Source organism: Nannobrachium achirus (genome assembly GCF_963921795.1).
Source record: "Nannobrachium achirus genome assembly, chromosome: 23".
In the NCBI taxonomy this organism is placed as follows: Eukaryota; Metazoa; Chordata; class Actinopteri; order Myctophiformes; family Myctophidae; genus Nannobrachium; species Nannobrachium achirus.
The window spans coordinates 3,351,780-3,371,429 of NC_137830.1; the positions used below are offsets into that span (position 1 = coordinate 3,351,780).

Below are 19,650 nucleotides of genomic sequence, written 5' to 3' on the forward strand. Positions count from 1 at the left end.
GTTTGTGGTTATTAACCACTAAGATATCAGATGTCATAGAGTTATATGGTTATAAGAGGATATTATGCAGCGCAGTAGCGTCGTGTCTGCGTCATGACGTCACGTAGGATGCCGACCAATCGGAGTAGGGCATGCCAGTAACATCGTTGCTGCGTCATGACGTCACGTTCAACGCCGACCAATCAGAGCAGGGCCAACCCCAGCGCCGCTCCATGGGTTGAATTTTGAAGTGCTTAGTAGTGCAGAGAAGAGAAACTTCATGTTGGATTTATTGGGTTTATCAGTTTGTTTCTGACTCTTTAGAGTCCGTGTGAAGTCTTTATCTTGTTGTTTTACCGTTGCTGTTCATCCAAACAGCCTGCAGTTACTGTGAACCACTTTATTATCTTTGTTTTTAGCATGCACAGCTAGATAGCTAGCTAGCTAGCAGCATAGCATGGTGGTGTGTTTGCACTTTTCAGTGAGAGTGTCTGGTTTGTAAACATGTTAGATATGATAGGATTTCATTTAGATATGCTGTGGTTGTAATGTGTCAACATGTTGGAGTGAGACAGGAGTTGCAGACAGACTATAACATGGTTGTAGACATGTTATATTAGAAATGATTTCATTACTGTGGTTGTAAACAGAGTTAGAGTGAGACAAACTAGCAGTGAGACCATAGAGTGAGACAGGGGCTGCCAACTGCAGACATGTTAGCTTGGTTCTAAACATGTTACATTGGATGTAAACTTGGTTGTGAACACGTTAGATTTATATGAATATGTTGGATTTATATGAATATGTTAGATTGGTTCTAGACATGTTAGATTGGTTCTAGACATGTTAGATTGGTTCTAAACATGTTAGATTGGACCATGATTAACTCAGAGAAGCAAGAGATCAACGTGAAAAGAGTTTCTTCCAAGAAGAGATCCAGAGATGGTCTGAGAACCTACCTGACCCCGTCCAGGAAGAGGCAGAGTGACCTGGGACCCCAGGGACCCCCTGGGGGTACAGGGCAAGCGGAGCAGGGACCCCCTGGTGGAACAGGACAAGGGGGGCAGGGACCCCCTGGGGGTCCAGGGAGCACGGAGCATGCGACAACATTCACAGAGGTAGGTTCAGCTTCTGTTTTGTTGGAACACATTCACCTGAATTGATTGATTGAATATTTTATCTGACACAAATGGAGAACAGTACAAGTATAGTAAATAGAATAAAAAAATATACTGTACAGTACAAGTACAGTTAAACATCCTGCCTAAAAGCAACATCCCAAATAAGACCTTTTATGTTCTTCTTTATGTCTGAAGTCCTTTGTATCCAATTCATGGACAAAAGAGTGAAGAGTTTGTTTGAGTGAGTGATAATACTTCAATTAGGGATGGGACGATATAATCAAAATATCCCCAACATTATTATTATCATTACATATAGAGGGTATGCGCGTGACATCACTGTTGCTGGAAGTTATGTCGGAACACGCCTACTGAGTGGCAAAAAAACGAATTTCTTCCATTGACAGCCCATACATCCAAACAGAAAAGTCCTATCTAATTGTATTAAACAAAGTTAACTCACCAACATTGCGGTTGTACTGAAAGCTTGAATTATCCTCTTTCTATCTGCAAAGTTTTTGTTCCATAAAAATCGGCAATAGGCATGTTATGAGCTACTTTCTGTCAAGACATTCTGTGCAGGTTTTAATTTTTCCAAGTGTCAGAGTTTGGAAGCACTCGTTTTCTACAACACAACATCCTGCTGCCTCCTGCATTATGTGCAGTTAGAAACAGGTGGTATGCAGGTCCGTTGAGTGATTTGCAACTAGCACTTCCAAACTCCAATGCTCCAAGCTGCTCAATGTTTTGCCACTCAGTCTAGATTAGGGGGGCGGGTCCCAGTGGACATGCATACCCTCTATATATGTCCATATCGCACAGCCCCAGAGTGTTAAAATGAACGGTAATTTGACCTGTCACGGTTTACTTTTAGGGCAAGTGGGCATGACCTTTGGGCAAGTAGAACATGACCTGCATGTGCCCTCTGAAACCTTAGTGCCAACCCCTGAGTTTATCAGACGATATAATTGCGACCGTAGGTCACCCTGAGGCGTCTTACTAGTTTAGTAGATTATGTATTAAAAACGAAAAAACTAAAACACACTTCTCAATTAGTTGATTCATTATCTAAAAAAAGTAATCGATTGAATCATCACTATAATAATCTATAATAGTTGCTAAACTCTATGATTGATTTTTTCTTCCAATTAAGGAAGTCCAGCCTGTATGGACTTACGGGACACTTGTTGTCTGTTTATTTATGTGTGTGTGATTGTGTTGTCAGTAGTGCAGTGACAGTGTGTACAGCAGGGTTCCCCAATAGGCGGCCCGCGGGCCATTTGCGGCCCGCGGGGGGCTACTGTCTGGCCCACACCAAGCGCAGTAATAATGGTGGTATAAGAGCAGCAACAACACTAGTATATCGTCGTTGTCGGGTGGAAATCTCGTATCTCCAAATGTGTACATTCTTTCGCAAATCATACAGGCTGTCGGACAAAAGTAGTGAAAACAGCAGATCTACAAGCACACAATGCCTCGCGGTGCGAGGCGTGTGCTCGATTATTTTTCACGTTGGTTGGTTTTTATGGTTATTTTTCAAGTTACTTGACCAAAAGTAGACTGTCTGGGTTCCTTTTGGGAGGTCTAAATTGAACGTTACAAGTATGTAACTCTGACAGTATACAAATGAAACCAAATGGACCCGTAATTTGTATGCTGTCAGAGTTAAGTGGAGACCTTGACATTTTAAAGTTTGAGAACTACTGATTTAGACCAAAATGCAGGTTTAAATTGAATTCTGAAATGAATCTCTATTAACGATCAAACAGGATTTTTTACAAGGCTCCCTCAAATACATACGATACCTCTGAAAAGGCATATCGTGGAGACATTGTATCGTCTCTCAACGATAATTATCACCGTATCGCCCACCCTTAATTCACAAGTTCAAAGTCAAAGGAACAGTGGCTACACTAATGAACCTCATTTTCAGAGGGGTTTGAATCATTTTGAGCACAGCATATGTGATTGTGTTGTCAGTACTGCAGTGACAGTGAGGATCTGTTCGGGGACTACAATGACGACAGCCTCCTGGGTAACAGCTCTCTCATGGCCAAGTTGGACCGAGCTGGCGATGTGGAAGGACCCCCCCACTCCACAGACCATCTGGGACCACCTCCCCACTCCACAGACGATCTGGGTAGGGATGGGACGATATGAAAATGTCATATCACGATTATTGTGACCGTAGAAATGGCGATTTGCGATATTATCGCGACAATCAAAATATCCCCAAGAAAAATGGTAAATGGTGCATTTGTATAGCGCTTTGATCCAAGGCGCTTTACATAGATTGTGCATTCACATTCACACACATTCATTACATTCACCCATTCACGCACACATTCATGCAGCGATGTCAGAGGAAACCATGCGCAGCACCAACCTGCTCATCAGGAGCAGTTAGGGGTTCAGAGTCTTGCTGAAGGACTCATCAACAATAACTCTGGAGGAGCCCGGGATCGAACTGGGAACCCTTCGTGTTCTAATGACGGTTTCTCTACCCCTGAGCTATGCTGCCCCCAACAACATGCATTATCCTGGGGCGGAACATTATCCCCAAAAAATTGGTAGAGATTAAAAATAAAACTGTATCAAGTATGTATATTATAAGTACGTTTTACCAATTCTAGAGGGTTTAAGTGTTACCGGATATGCAGCTCTGCAAATAAAAGGTGAACTGATCCCAGTGCATGACGGAGGACAATATCACAATGATTTTAAATCTCCACAATAACGATGATTGTGAGTGTTTTTTTATCACGATAAACGATAACATGTCTTATCGTCCCCTCCCTAGCTCTGGCCCCGCCCCCCCACTTCACGGCGTTGCGGTCGTCAGACGCCAGCCCGACCCCGCCCTACGACGAGGAGCTCTCCGAGTCCCTATTGGCCGGCTTCGGAGACTCCTTCAGAGACGTGCCGGCCACGCAACGGGACTTCCAGGAAGAGGTGGTCAGACACAGGGACATAGCAGGTATGGATACAATACCATTCCATTCAATGATTTAACCCATTTAGGCCTGAACACATTATGACGCAATATTTCATGCTTTAAATATAAAAAAAATAGCAGATCTACAAGCTCACAGCGCGGCACCGAGTGCCGCGCTGCGAGTGTGTAGATCTGCTATTTTTGAAAAGTCGTGAAAATTAGAATTTTGACCCGATTCTATAAGTGTCTTTTGAATCCTTCTAAGATTTTTGGAGAAAACCTATGTTTCTATGTCAGCAATCTGGCCAGCCATCGTCAAAGAAAAGGTCCTTTTCACTTCAACTGGAGCTCAGTTAATCTGTTCTTGAGAGACTACTATGTCAGTGGTGCTCAAACCTTTTCATGTGAAGGACCCCCAAAATGATATTTATTTGGCCACGGACCCCCATTTCAAAATATTTAGTTCCAGGGACCCCCCAGAAGCAAAATTTTAGTTACAAACGTTCGCTTTGAAAATACACATATTCAAAGATTTGCACACACTTTCAGGAATTTTTCAAAAATAGCAGATCTACAAGCTCGCAGCGCGGCACTCGGTGCCGCGCTGTGAGCTTGTATATCTGCTATTTTTCACTGGTTAAATCATTCAATAATTCTAGGCCTAAATGTGTTTTTAACTGTTTCATCCCCATGTCCGCAGGTGACAAAACCTCCACGCCCTGTAGGGCCCCTGAGGGGACATCGTCGTCTACTTCTTCAGAGCCCTCCAGGAGGCGTAGCGAGCGCCCCCCGAAGGCCCGGAGGAGCATGGCGGCCCTGCTGAAGACCACGCTGCTGGGCAACGCCCAGGGCCCCGCCCACCCCTCCCGGAGCTCCGCCCTCAAGGAGGCGGAGCTTAGCGAGGAGATGGGCGTGGCTGCGCGCGCCATGGAGGCGCTCTCCACGGAGACGCCCGACCTGGGACCGTTCTATGGTCTGCCCAGCAGGGTGAAGGACCTGGTCTTTACTCTGAAGGGAATAACAGACCTATATGGTAAGAATATATAATATACTATATTATAATATATTATAATAATACAGTGGACCTGGGGCCGTTCTATGGTCTGCCTAGCAGAGTGAAGGACCTGGTCTTTACTCTGAAGGGAATAACAGACTTATATGGTAACAATAACTAGAATATCGTCACTGTCTGGCCAAAACCTCTTAACTCCGTTTTTGAGGTTTTAGATTTGTTGGCATAAATCAGGGCTATTGAACACCCTTTACATCTGAGTGTTGGTTAAAATAATACTGAACCAATGGAAAGTTGTAAAAAGTGCTTGGTACAAAACCTCCTAACTCCACACTTTCTGCCAAACCAGCCAACTCCACCCGATTGGCCCTCTGTTGTTTTCATAAATATGTGCTATTGAACACCCTTTACGTCTGTGTGTTGGTTACAATAATAATATAACACCACTGTGATGTCAGGGGAACCACACTAAGGGAATCCCTTATATCACGGCATATCTCCATATACAGTACATGGATCTCCATACCAGGGGTCTCCATATATGGGTAACTGGTCCGATATACATCACTGGCCAGACGGCCGGGCGAGGTCGCCCTTAGGGGTCGTTTCTATCTTTATACTGTGTATAGTTAATTGGAAGCCACGATCGTGTCCATCTGTTTTCTGTCACACGGAATAGAGAAATTGTCAGTCGTTTAGATACGGGCCGGTTAGGAAAAAAACGTTTCCCGATGATCGGCGCAATCTGGAGATTCCGAGGTGAAGCCATTTTACTGCCTGAGCAATGATGATGTCATCTCCCAAAGGACCATGGGAGATTGAGTTTTCTTTCACCCACGCTGGGTCCCAATGACTCAAAGTGTTAATAATATTATAATGATAATAAACCAGTGTTTTGTCTTTCTTTGAAAGGAATACAAGACACTCTTGAATATGATTTGCATTAATGCTAGTGCTGTCAGTACAGAGAATTATAATCATTTTACTTATAGATGACAATTATAAGGTATATGTAAGGCTTATTAGCCACGGATCCTTTTAACTCATTTTGGTGGGGAACCCCTCAAGGACCCTTTGGGGGTCCCCACTTTAAGAACCAACCCTACACCATATAGTTTTGTGTTACCACTTTTTCCTGGATTGTAGCTTTGTACAAATCAAACTGTGTGTGTGTGTGTGTGTGTGTGTGTGTGTGTGTGTGTGTGCGTGTGCGTGCTTGCTTCCAGAGTGGCAGAAGACCTGCCTGAACCTCCAGTCCGTTCAGGACAGAAGGAACCTGATCTACTCTCTTCCCACCAGCGGGGGGAAGACCCTGGTAGCAGAGATCCTCATCCTGAAGGAGATGATCTGCAGGAAGAAGGACTGTCTGTTCATCCTGCCATACGTGTCCCTGGTGCAGGAGAAGGTACTGCTCATCTGATATGTCAGTGTTTCTCAACCTTTTTTCTGCATGGGCACACTTTTCATGTCCCAAGAATCCATGAGCACACCAACATAATACGGGGGGGGGTAAATATCGTCACTGTCGGGAAGAAACCTTGGATCTCCCAAGTTTCAAATGTGTACGTTTCTTCGCAAAGTAAAGCCCTGCTTCATCATACAAGGCTGTCGCACAACAGTAGTGAAAACAGCAGATCTGTGCTGTTTTTAATTATTCTGAATCCATTGCAAGCATTTGTTTTGCATGAAAAACATTCCTTGGGCTAAAAACGGAGCCCAAAAGACTGTGAAAATTGATGACTCATCACTAAACCATCGTTTTGTGGGGCCATTTCTTGCCCAAGGAATGTTTTTCGTGCAAAACAAATGCTTGCAATGGATTCAGAATAATTAAAAACCCCTAGTTTGACCCCTCACATCCCACTTAAAGCAGATTCTTTGGGAGTCATTTTTTCCTTTATAGTGTAGTGTATGGTAAGTGAATGAGACTGAAAATTACCCAAGCTGTCAAACATTTTCCCCGCCATTTTGAAAAATACACCTCGGCCAAATGTGTTTAATAACCCTCCTAGATGACAAATCCATTGAGAAACGGCTGTGTAGCTCATGCCTCGAATGCCCAATGCTTACAAGCTGTACCTCGATGTAAAGGTGACGAATCAACGATGTTGTAAAACACAATACAAATTGGTATTATTAAAGGGGAGATATAATAATGGACCAAAGTCAAGTTTTCTTACTTTTTGTGCACGGTTAGATAATAATTTATGTACTCTGGCATCTATATGTTGTCATGATTATATGCATTTAAAAGTGGTCCCCCCATATTTATACAGGTATATTCATCAGTGGTCCCCATATATTATCTTTCCAGGTGTATTTCAGGGGTCTCTGACTGTGTCTTCTCTCTCCAGGTGCGTGGCTTGGCCACCCTGGGTCTGGAGCTGGACTTCCTGGTAGAGGAGTACGCGGGCAGTAAGGGTCGTTTCCCTCCGGTGAAGCGCAGACAGAGGAGGTGTTTATACGTCTGTACCATAGAGAAAGGACACAGCCTGGTCAACTCTCTGATAGAGACCAGCAGACTGGACGATGTGGGACTGGTGGTCGTTGACGAGGTAAGGACACTGATCAGTAGGTGTGTAACGATACATTTGAACATCGATTCGATACGCATCACGATACATGGTTGACGATACGATACATGGACGATATTGGTTCATTCATGGCAATACGATACGATTCCATTCAATGATTTAAAATCGATATAGTAACTTTTTGCTATATTTGCTATTTTTGAATTGGAATCCTGAAAAGTAACTTTTTGCATGTTTAGAATTGTAACAGCTCAAATCAATAATATATCAGTACTCCAATATCAACCTGCGGCAGTGTTAATTTTTTCAGCAAATTTTGATTTAGTCTTAGTCTTAGTCTTTTGAATAACACACCATTTAGTCTTAGTCCTGTCTTAGTCTTCTGAAATAATTTTTGTCTAGTCTAGTCTTAGTCGACTAAATATCAAAACATTTTAGTCTTAGTCTTAGTCTTTTGGTATTAGTCTTAGACATTTAGTCTTCGTCTTTTAGGATAGGTTTTTTAGCCTAATATAACCACATAATTATGAACAAGTCATTGTCTTCTACTGCCTGTTACTTGGTCAAAATAAACCATAAATGAAATGTGTATTTGCCTTTAATTTCATTGCAGTTACATGCCAGTGTCATTTTTTACAGCTATTAGTCTTAGACTTAGATTTAGTCTTAGTCTTAGTCTTTTGAATAACACAAATAACAGTCTTAGTCTTAGTCTTAGTCTTTTGGGACTGTTTTAGTCTAGTTTAGTCTATCGACAAAATATCAAAATCTTGTAGTCTTTTAGTCTTTTAGTCTTAGTCTTAGTCGACAAAATTAACACTGCATTAAATGAAGTTGAGGGCCGCATGTGGCCCCCGGGCCGCCAGTTGCCCATGTATGTAGTAGATCATTGCAAATTAAAGCGAAACGCTCCCCTATATCGTTACACTCCTACTGATTAGGCTAATTACAATTTATTATTTGCAATGTAGGCATTTAACTCATTCACTGTCCCAACCCGAGGTCTCACCCTGAACTACACTGTTAATCATGTTAGGTTGTGTAATATGCACATCTTATCACCTGAGATAAGGTAGGCTACAGCAGGGGTTTTCAAAGTGGGTGACGGGCCACCCTGGGGTGCCGCGTCGGCAGTCCAGGGGTGCCGCGAGATCATTTGATAATATTTGGAATTTATCTGGACACTTGAAAAAATATTTAGTATCATTTTAAACTTGAAGTACAAGTTATTTTCAGTCAGTTCTAACCAAAATGGCTTTTATCTCAACATTTTCCTCACAACATAATCACTAAAATATCGTCACTGTCAGGCAGAAACCTTGTATCTCCAAGTTTCAAATGTGTACGTCTTTTGGTAAAGCAAAGCCCTGCTTCATCATACAAGACTGTCACACAAAACTAGTGAACAGCCGATCTACTTGTGGATCTGCTGTTTTCACTAATTTAGTATATTTTATAGATGATAAATACAAAACGAACGGTTTTGGACATTGGCCTACAAGGTTTCCAACCGACAACGACAATATGCTATAAATATAAGGTGCTGGGAGTGAAAATCATAATGTAGGGGTGCCTAGGATTAAAAAAAAAAAAAAATTACGGGGTGCCCTGAGACAAAAAAGTTTGGGAAGCCCTGGGCTACAGTATGTCAGTATATGCCAAGAGAATTTGTAGATGGAAAAATAACTCATCACAGTACAGCGCAAATCAGGTTTTACTAAGCATAGTGATGTGATATTGATGTAATGATATTAATGAATTCAAATCAGATTATTGTGAGTCACCCCTGGACTGGCATCACGACACCAACTTGGGAAAGCCTGTTCTAAACAATATAGTCATTACTTGCACTTGCATTGTTTTGTCTAAAAGCTTAAATAACTTAAAGTGTGTCTGTTCTGTTCAGCTTCACATGCTGGGAGACGGCAGCAGAGGAGCCATCATAGAGATGACCCTGGCCAAGGTCCTCTACGTCAGCAGTGAGTATTAACTCATTGACTGCCAAGGCACGAGTTTCACGAGTTATTGCAGTACTCCCAGGCTGCCACAGCCCGAGTTTCCCGAGTTGGAAGCCATTTTGAAAAAAAAAAAAAAAAAAATTTTTTTTTTTTTTTTTCAATTTTTTTTTTTATAAAACAATTTCTAAAAATGCCTCAAATGTATTAGGCATGATCACAATTGTGAAATTGCATGTTTAGCCCCATAACAAACACATCTTTCAAAATGTCAAAAATGGCTGTTTTGTCTGACTTTGAAGGCTTGTAACTCATGAAGGCCTGAACGGATTTCCAAGCGTATTTTTTTGTTTGAAAGCTTTTAAAAAGTACTACACATATAATGCATATATGGTGCATGGGCGTGCACGATCCGTGCACAAAAGATTGATCCGTGCACTCGAAATTTAGGAAGGTGGCAGTGTTTGTTTTGTCTGACTTTGAAGGCTTGTAACTCATGAAGGCCTGAACGGATTTCCAAGCGGATTTTTTTGTTTGAAAGCTGTTAAAAAGTACTACACATATGATGCATATATGGTGCATGGGCGTGCACGATCTGTGCACTAAAAATTGATCCGTGCACTAGAAATCTAGGATAGTGGCAGTCTGGTACTTGGGGGCCATCTTGAAATGGCATTCAATGAGTTAATAATAATAATTAATAATAATACTTATTAACCCTTATTAACCCATTTAGGCCTAGAATTATTGAATGCTTTAACTATTGAAAAATAGCAGATATACAAGCTCACAGCGCGGCACCGAGTGCCGCGCTGTGAGCTTGTAGATCTGCTGTTTTTGAAAAAGTCGTGAAAATGTGTGCACATCTTTGAATATATGTTTTTTTAAAGCAAACGTTTGTAACTCAAATTTTGCTTCTGGGTGCATGGTCCCTGGAACTAGATATTTTGAGATGGGGGGTCTGTGGCCAAATACATATCATTTTGGGGGTCGTTCACATGAAAAGGTTTGAGAACCACTGACATAGTAGTCTCTCAAGAACAGACTAACTGAGCTCCAGTTGAGTGAAAAGGTCCTTTTCTTTGACGATGGCTGGCCAGATTGCTGACACAGAAACATAGGTTTTTCCAAAAACCTTAGAAGGATTCAAAAGACACTTATAGAATCGAGTCAACATTCAAATTGTCACGATTTTTCAAAAATAGCAGATCTACAAGCTCGCAGCGCGGCACTCGGTGCTGCGCTGTGAGCTTGTATATCTGCTATTTTTCAATAGTTAAAGCATAAAATAATGATACACAATAATGTGTACCCGTTCTAAATGGGTTTAATAATAAGGTCCTGTACGTCAGCAGTGAGTTCCATTATTACAACCATTCATATGATTATGATATGGTTACTGTGGTTTACAGCAGGGGTTCTCGACCTTTTCAGGCCGGGACCCCCAACATAATCATATTTTAACTGGGGACCCCCACCACCCTGACGAGCACTAAGAGTTGAGGCATTTTGTATAACACAGTTCTATTGTGAAAATATCTCTATATGCACCGCGAGGCGTTTTGAGCATGTAGATCTGCTATTTTCACAATTTCTGCCTTTAATATTTGACAATTTGTTTAATTTGACATTTCAGAGGTATTGATAGAAAATAGTTATTTGTCGGGGCGTGAACTATCCCTCTAATCATCTGGGGGTCCCGAACCACAGTTTGAGAACCTCTGTGGTTAAAAGCTTGAAGAGGTGGGAGTGGGTTCCAGAGGGTGGGGACTGCAACTGAGAAACCCAGGTTCTTTATGGGTGAATTCCAGGAGGTTGTCTTTGCCGGACCTGAGGGAGAGGAGGAGGGAACATGAGGTTTGACGAGGTCAGAGAGATAACAGGGAGCCTGGTTGTCGAGGGCCTTGTAGGTGGTGATCAGTATTTTGAAATCAATTCTGTATTTCACTGGGAGCCAATGGAGGTCGAGGAGAACTGTGGTGATGTGGTCTCTTGATTGGAATGAGAATATGAATAATAACTGATACAACTCATATTTCCAGAGTCCACTCAGATCATAGGAATGAGAATATAAATAATGAACATGTGAATATTAACATATACTCATTGATATTAACATATGAACAATAACTGATATAACTCATATTTCCAGAGTCCACTCAGATCATAGGAATGAGCGCCACGCTGGGGAACGTCAAAGACCTTCAGACGTTTCTGAGAGCTGAGAACTTTGACAACGACTTCCGGCCTGTAAGATGATTCTAATTGATAAGACTGTCTGTATGAATGTCATGATAAATATCCAGTATTCTCTTTGTTGCCAACCACATGCTAGTTACAAATATGTTGCCATTAGTTTTAATGTTTCTTTTTTTAGGTACAGTAAGTGCTCTTGTTCAGTAATTATTGACCTTAGGGCAGACTACTGTTAACAAACATACACACTACGGCAATCGATGATTACTATCAGAATATAGAGCTTTAACTTTGATAAACAAAACTTTTATTTGAAACAAAATAAAGCACTTATGCCACATTTAATTCAGCTAATAGTAACATTATGTAACTCCTATTCTATGACACAGCTTGTCAGTTTAGTTTATTCTATTTATTACAGTGATTACATTTAACTTCTTCGGTGCCATATTTAAAGTGGGACCTCTTATATTGCCGGTTCACCAACAAAGGGTTAAAAAAATAGTGTGCACGCTGGTGCACACATTCGTGCACAGATCATGCACTATGCATGTGCATGCTTTTCACAGCTTTCAAACAAAAAAATCCGCTTGGAAATCCGTTCAGGCATTCAGGAGAAGGCAGCCCTTATGTTTTCTTCAAATGTAAACAAACATGGCTGCCATGTTTGAAAGATGGGGTTGGTATGGGGGTTAAACATGCAATTTCGCGATCGCGATCATGGCTAGTACACTGTTGGAGGTCCAATTTTTTTTTTTTCATTTTTTTTTTTTTTTTTTTTTTTTAAACTTTTTTTTTTTTTTTTTTTTTTTTAAAGACGTCCAGAAGACGTCTGGCAGGGAGGTCCATAGTTAAAAAGACGTTTTTATTATAGAAAACGTCTTTTTTGGCAGGGTATGACTTAAAGTATCTATTATTAGTCAGCCCGGCAGGAATTTCATGAAGGCCATGGCCGTCGTTGCCCCTCAGTTTGGCCTTGTGCCCCTCAGAAACATGGCATGACCTGAGACCACAGTGGCCTTAATGCCCCAGCTGACTGGACCACTTTGTCAATATGCAGACAGTAGACACCAGTGTCTCTTTCTGGTCAATATGTAGACAACCTATTTTGTTTTGTTTGAATTCTTAACTTCCCCCCATCTTTAACCCATTCAGGCCCGGAACACATTTTGCTGTTTGGGAGGGGCTTACAGTACATGTACAGTATGTAGCAACATATTTGTTTTGTAGGCTAATTTCTGATTTAGCCCTATTCTATTGGTTAGGCCTAAATGGGTTAAAGCAATCCAGTAACTTTGATTACTGAACTTTGTTTACTGGATAATTGGTTATGGTTGTGGTTAGGGTTAACCCTTAAATTCAACAAATTCTTTCAATAGACTAAAATCTTGTTTTATTTGATGGTCTTCCTGCCCTGGCATTTGGCCTTTGTGCCCCTAAAATTACAAAATTCCAGGCCTTTTAAAGTATTTATTCTACTCGGACATTACATTTAAATGTAATTTAATCCCCTTGTAATTGATCCTGTGCTCAGGTTCAACTCCAGGAGTTTAAATGTAGTTTAAATCATTGATGTTGTGCTCAGGTCCAACTCCAGGAGTTTGTCAAGCTGAAGGACAGCATCTATGAGGTGGATCACAGAGAGGACGACGGGATTCGCCTTTCACGCTTTCTTAACTTCAAGGTATGATACGTTTTGACACGCACGCACGCACACACACATTGTTCAAATAGTTTGCAGAGCTGAAGTTTGTCGGATGTCGATACAGTGGCGTCAGTTCAGAAAAAGCTAAGGTATGGCAACATGACTGGTTCGCGCGCGTGCAAGACACCAGTCATGTTGCCATACCTTAGCAACAGGCATGATACATTTAATTTAAGAAGTACATTCTATTTTCCCCCCGTTCTATGGTTTGTTGGGCTGGATATGCCCAGCCTGGAATTCAAGTGTTGCTAAACTTAGCATGTTAGTAAACGTGCCACAATTAACAATAATGCATTGCACCTGTGCAGCTGACCTGCGGAACCTGGGAATATAACATTTTGTCAAGATAGGGAGAATAAAAGTGTGGAGAATATAATTATAATACCTTGTTAAAGTTACCATTTTGTTATGCATTTGTAATTATTTTACTGTTATTTAACAACATAATAACCAGAACAGATAGACAACGAGACATTCATGGATTTATATTTAAAAGTAACTTTTATTTTCCCCCCTGGACCCAGGGTATGGCAGCTGCATACCCCTGCCATACCCAATTGACGCCCCTGTGTCGATGAAAAGAGTTACGTTTAATAGTTGGAGGAAACAGGTTAGGGTTAGGGTTGGAGACACAAAGACCACATTCACACCTTAATGAAACATGGCTGCCGTGTGAATGTTGTCTATGGAGACACAAAGAGTCTCCTCAACTTATTGGCTTAGGAATGGTAATAATTGTGACTAATTACAATGTGTGCTCTACTCTATTAGTACTCTATTACAAAGTATTTCTACTCTGTTGTTAGTACTCTATTACAAAGTATTTTTACTCTATTCCAGTACTCCAGTAACATGCAGAAGGCGGACCCCGACCACATCGTTGCCTTGGTAACCGAGGTGATCCCCGCCCACTCCTGTCTGATCTTCTGTCCAACCAAGAAGAACTGTGAGAACGTTGCTCTGATGATCTGCAAGTACCTGACTGAGTAGGTTTAATATCTGATCTACAAGTACCTGACTGAGTAGGTTTATTATCTGATCTACAAGTACCTGACTGAGTAGGTTTATTATCTGATCTACAAGTACCAGACTGAGTAGGTTTATTATCTGATCTACAAGTACCTGACTGAGTAGGTTTAATATCTGATCTACAAGTACCTGACTGAGTAGGTTTAATATCTGATCTACAAGTACCTGACTGAGTAGGTTTAATATCTGATCTACAAGTACCTGACTGAGTAGGTTTAATATCTGATCTACAAGTACCTGACTGAGTAGGTATATTATCTGATCTACAAGTACCTGACTGAGTTGGTTTAATATCTGATCTACAAGTACCTGACTGAGTAGGTTTAATATCTGATCTACAAGTACCTGACTGAGTAGGTTTAATATCTGATCTACAAGTACCTGACTGAGTAGGTTTATTATCTGATCTACAAGTACCTGACTGAGTAGGTTTAATATCTGATCTACAAGTACCAGACTGAGTAGGTTTATTATCTGATCTACAAGTACCTGACTGAGTAGGTTTAATATCTGATCTACAAGTACCTGACTGAGTAGGTTTAATATCTGATCTACAAGTACCTGACTGAGTAGGTTTATTATCTGATCTACAAGTACCTGACTGAGTAGGTTTATTATCTGATCTACAAGTACCTGACTGAGTAGGTTTATTATCTGATCTACAAGTACCTGACTGAGTTGGTTTAATATCTGATCTACAAGTACCTGACTGAGTAGGTTTAATATCTGATCTACAAGTACCTGACTGAGTAGGTTTAACATCTGATCTACAAGTACCTGACTGAGTAGGTTTAATATCTGATCTACAAGTAGTACCTGACTGAGTAGGTTTAATATCTGATCTACAAGTACCTGACTGAGTAGGTTTAATATCTGATCTACAAGTACCTGACCGAGTAGGTTTATTATCTGATCTACAAGTACCTGACTGAGTAGGTTTATTATCTGATCCACAAGTACCTGACTGAGTAGGTTTAATATCTGATCTACAAGTACCTGACTGAGTAGGTTTATTATCTGATCTACAAGTACCTGACTGAGTTGGTTTAATATCTGATCTACAAGTACCTGACTGAGTAGGTTTAATATCTGATCTACAAGTACCTGACTGAGTAGGTTTAACATCTGATCTACAAGTACCTGACTGAGTAGGTTTAATATCTGATCTACAAGTAGTACCTGACTGAGTAGGTTTAATATCTGATCTACAAGTACCTGACTGAGTAGGTTTAATATCTGATCTACAAGTACCTGACCGAGTAGGTTTAATATCTGATCTACAAGTACCTGACTGAGTATGTAATATATTCATACTGTATGTATATGTACTGTATCTGACTGAGTGCGTACTTTATTCATCTTTAATCATGTTTTAATATCTGACAGAGTTTGTCCATTAATTTCCTGCTTTCTATTGTTTTAGCACATTTACCGTGGGTTGGGGCATGAGTGCAAGTGGCTAAATATGTCTTTTTAGACACAACAAGCCGGCGATTTCTTTTTTTTTTTTTTACAGTAACACTACTGGTCTCTAAAAGTCTGATAGTAAGCAGAAAATGAAAACATGTTAACACTCATCTTTTCTTTTCTAAATCTAAAACATGAATCCTTGTTGTAAAGAAACAAAGTTGTAATTGTTTTGTAAAATGTTTTTAAATGGTTTTCCAGGGCGTTTGTCCTGCGTAAGAAAGAGGAGAAGGGTGTTCTGCTGGGAGCGCTGAAGGCCAGTGGGAACGGCTCCCTGTGTCCTGTCCTACGCAGGACGGTGCCCTACGGGCTGGCCTACCATCACAGCGGGCTGACCACCGAGGAGAGACGGCTGGTGGAGGAGGCCTACTCTGATGGGACGCTGTGTCTGCTGGCCTGCACTTCTACCCTGGCTGCAGGCATCAACCTCCCTGCTCGCAGGTCAGTATACCTCCATAGTCTCACGTAGCCAGACAACTATTCCACAATCTCCGAATGCTAGTTAGAGTCTGGAACGGCAAAGTATCGGAAGTAGACAGATCAGATCAGATGCACACTAGCACAGTCATTAAAGGAAAGGAAAGTAACACCCCGTTAAAAATCCTGGGAGTGATCATTGCAGGCTATATGCACATACGCCATTTTGTTCTACTTCCGGGTGTCTTTCGACTTCCTTCACAGGTGTTACTGATGATACTAATTAAGGCTCTGTTTGGTGCTTTCATTTCAAGGACCCCCATAACTCTGTACAAATTGAATCAACAAATGGAAGCAACTGGACCCTTGCAGGTCCATTTGCTTCCATGTGTACACTCTCAGAGTTACACACCTGTATGGAGACATTTAGAACCCACTCAAGGACACTTTGAGACCCACTGGTGTAGCAGAGTGTTTCCAGTGAGCCAACATGCACAATAGCAGCACCCTGACTCTGTTTGACCAGAATGGAACAGAGCCTTCATTAGTATCATATGTAACACCTGTGAAGGAAGTCGAAAGACACCCGGAAGTAGAACAAAATGGCATATATGCATATACCCTAATACACACATTAACCATGTCACAAAGATTGCCTTCTTTCTTTTCTTTTTTTTAGCTTGTAGATCTGCTATTTTTGTTTCTTTTGTATGAGATACTAGAATGACGTAGGACACAGCAATATGCAATGTGGCCCTCTGGAGTGAAGGTGGAAATATAGTGGCCCTCGCCATCATCACAGTTGCCCACCCCTGATCTAGTCAGTCATTCCTCTGTGTGTGTGTTGTGTGTTTCTCAGGGTGATCCTGCGCTCTCCCTACGTGGCAGCAGACTTCCTGAAGAGGAGTCAGTACAAGCAGATGGTGGGCAGAGCGGGCAGGGCGGGCATCGACACCATGGGGGAGAGCATCCTCATCCTGCAGGAGAAAGACCGCACCATGGTGGGCTTGTTACTTAACACTTCTGCTGCCTCTTACTTTGAAAGACCGCAGCATGGTGGGCTTGTTACTCTGTTTTAGAGTACATGAATCCTTTAAAGGACAACTTTGTTTTCTTTACAACAAGGGTTCATATTTTAGATTGTAATTAAAGAACATTAAAGGGGAAGACCACCCATTTTCAATATTGAACTATGTCATTAATATACCTTAGAGGAGTTGTGTGGAAATAGAAAAAAAGTTGCCTAGAACTGGAAGATTGATTTTGGGGTTTGTATTGTAAAGTACAACGGTGTGATGTCATCAAGTTGTACTTTGCAATACAAACCCCAAAATCAATCCTCCAGTTCTAGGCAACACAGAAGTGGGGGAACTTTTTTTTTTATTTCCACACAACTCCTCTAAGGTATATTAATGACATAGTTCAATATTGAAAATGGGTGGTCTTCCCCTTTAAAGATGAGTGTTAAAATGTTTTCATTTACTGCTTTCTATCGTTTTAGTATTTTGATTTCAGTGGGTGGGGGCATTCGTACAAGTGGCTAAATATGTATTTTTATACACAATAAGCCGGCGATTTCTTTATTACTATTTACAGTAACACTACCAGCCTCCATAAGTCACATCTGAACATGAAGGATTATGGTGCATCTTGGGAATGGGCTTGTTGTGTTGTAAAAAAGTTGTCCATTAAGGCCTGGAGTTTTGCTATACTTTGGGAGAGTGTTTTCTGCTGGTGTTTCAGTTCGAGTGTATCAAAGGGTGCGTTCGGAAATGCGCACCGGGTGTGTGCTCAGTGTAGTGAGTCCTAAACCCAACCCTAATCCTAACCCTAACCTCAGTAAAACTATGCCTAAACCTAACCCTAACCTCAGTAAAACTATGCCTAAACCTAACCCTAACCTTAACCTCAGTAAAACTATGCCTAAACCTAACCCTAAACCCTAACCCTAACCACACCCGGTGTGCATTTCCGAACGCACCCTTTGATATGCTCGGACTGAATCAACTGCAGAAAACACTCTTCCGTTATACTTTAGCTATTATCTTCTAAATCAGTGCTTCTCAAACTCTTTCATGTCAAGGACCCCCACAATTCTCGAAGGAAGTATGAGGTCAGTCCGTTGCTCTCCCCAGGTTGGCAGAGGGAGAGCAGAGCCCAGGATTACATTAGATAATTGACACTGGGTGAAAAAAAAACAATGGGTTACAAAAATTGTGGGGTAAAAATCTGTCTGAAATAAAAAAAGAAAAGTTGCTAAAATAGCCAATCTACAAGCTCACAACACGGGTGTGTAAGTTATAATAAGTAGTTAAGTCACACTCTGTGTGTGTGTGTGTGTGTGTGTGTGTGTGTGTGTGTGTGTGTGTGTGTGTGTGTGTGTGTGTGTGTGTGTGTGTGTGTGTGTGTGTGTGTGTGTGTGTGTCCACAGTGAAGATACTCTGTATGCCAGGGGTCTTCCTCAGGGGGTCCTCAGAGTTCCTACAGGGGGTCCTCCAAATCGAAACCTTTTTTATATCAACAACTTGAACCCTAGCGTCCATATTCTGAGAAATGTTGCCAAAAATAGCAGATCTACAAGCTCACAACGCCTCGCGCTGCAAGGCGTTGTGAGCTTGTAGATCTGCTATTTTTGGTAATGAGCTTTGGTGTAGAGGAGAAAAAGAGCAGACTAAGTACAGAGTGAAAGGTCAAGTTTATTAAGTATTGACGGTTCAAGTGGTTAAATATCTGAAAACACACATTGACATGAATCCAAAATACACTGATGATTGTGCTGTCAAACAATGAAACTATATGGAATCTATGAACATGTTGTTGGGGTCCCTGCTTCATCTCTCTCTCAACTAAGGGGTCCCTGCTTCATCTCTCTCTCTCAACTAAGGGGTCCCTGCTTCATCTCTCTCTCTCAACTAAGGGGTCCCTGCTTCATCTCTTTCTCAACTAAGGGGTCCCTGCTTCATCTCTCTCTCAACTAAGGGGTCCCTGCTTCATCTCTCTCTCAACTAAGGGGTCCCTGCTTCATCTCTCTCTCAACTAAGGGGTCCCTGCTTCATCTCTCTCTCAACTAAGGGGTCCCTGCTTCATCTCTCTCTCAACTAATGGGTCCTTTGCATGAAAACGTTGAAGACCCCTGCTGTATGCATGCTTTGTGATGAGGTTTATTTGTATTTTAGGCCAGGAATCTCCTGGTTGCTCCCATGGAGAAGTGTTTCAGCAACCTGATGCATGACGATGGGAAAGGTCTTCTGAGTCTGATCCTGAGTCTGATTGGACTGAAGGTGAGAACTAACATCTTTA

At 41.4% G+C, this 19,650-nt stretch overlaps 1 protein-coding gene across 1 annotated transcript in view; it reads left to right on the forward strand.

Moving 5' to 3' along the window:
• Positions 1-857: 857 nt before the first annotated feature.
• Positions 858-19,650, forward strand: part of helq (helicase, POLQ like) — a gene marked incomplete at both ends in the record, with an annotated part of 32,837 nt that continues 14,044 nt past the window's right edge. Inside the window, 15 exon segments of the mRNA XM_080753911.1 lie at positions 858-952; positions 954-958; positions 1,000-1,097; positions 3,081-3,240; positions 3,901-4,077; positions 4,736-5,068; positions 6,274-6,452; positions 7,402-7,602; positions 9,488-9,560; positions 11,689-11,786; positions 13,318-13,416; positions 14,278-14,423; positions 16,135-16,374; positions 17,210-17,351; positions 19,527-19,631. Of these exon segments, the coding sequence (XP_080610037.1) occupies positions 858-952; positions 954-958; positions 1,000-1,097; positions 3,081-3,240; positions 3,901-4,077; positions 4,736-5,068; positions 6,274-6,452; positions 7,402-7,602; positions 9,488-9,560; positions 11,689-11,786; positions 13,318-13,416; positions 14,278-14,423; positions 16,135-16,374; positions 17,210-17,351; positions 19,527-19,631 (2,151 nt within the window).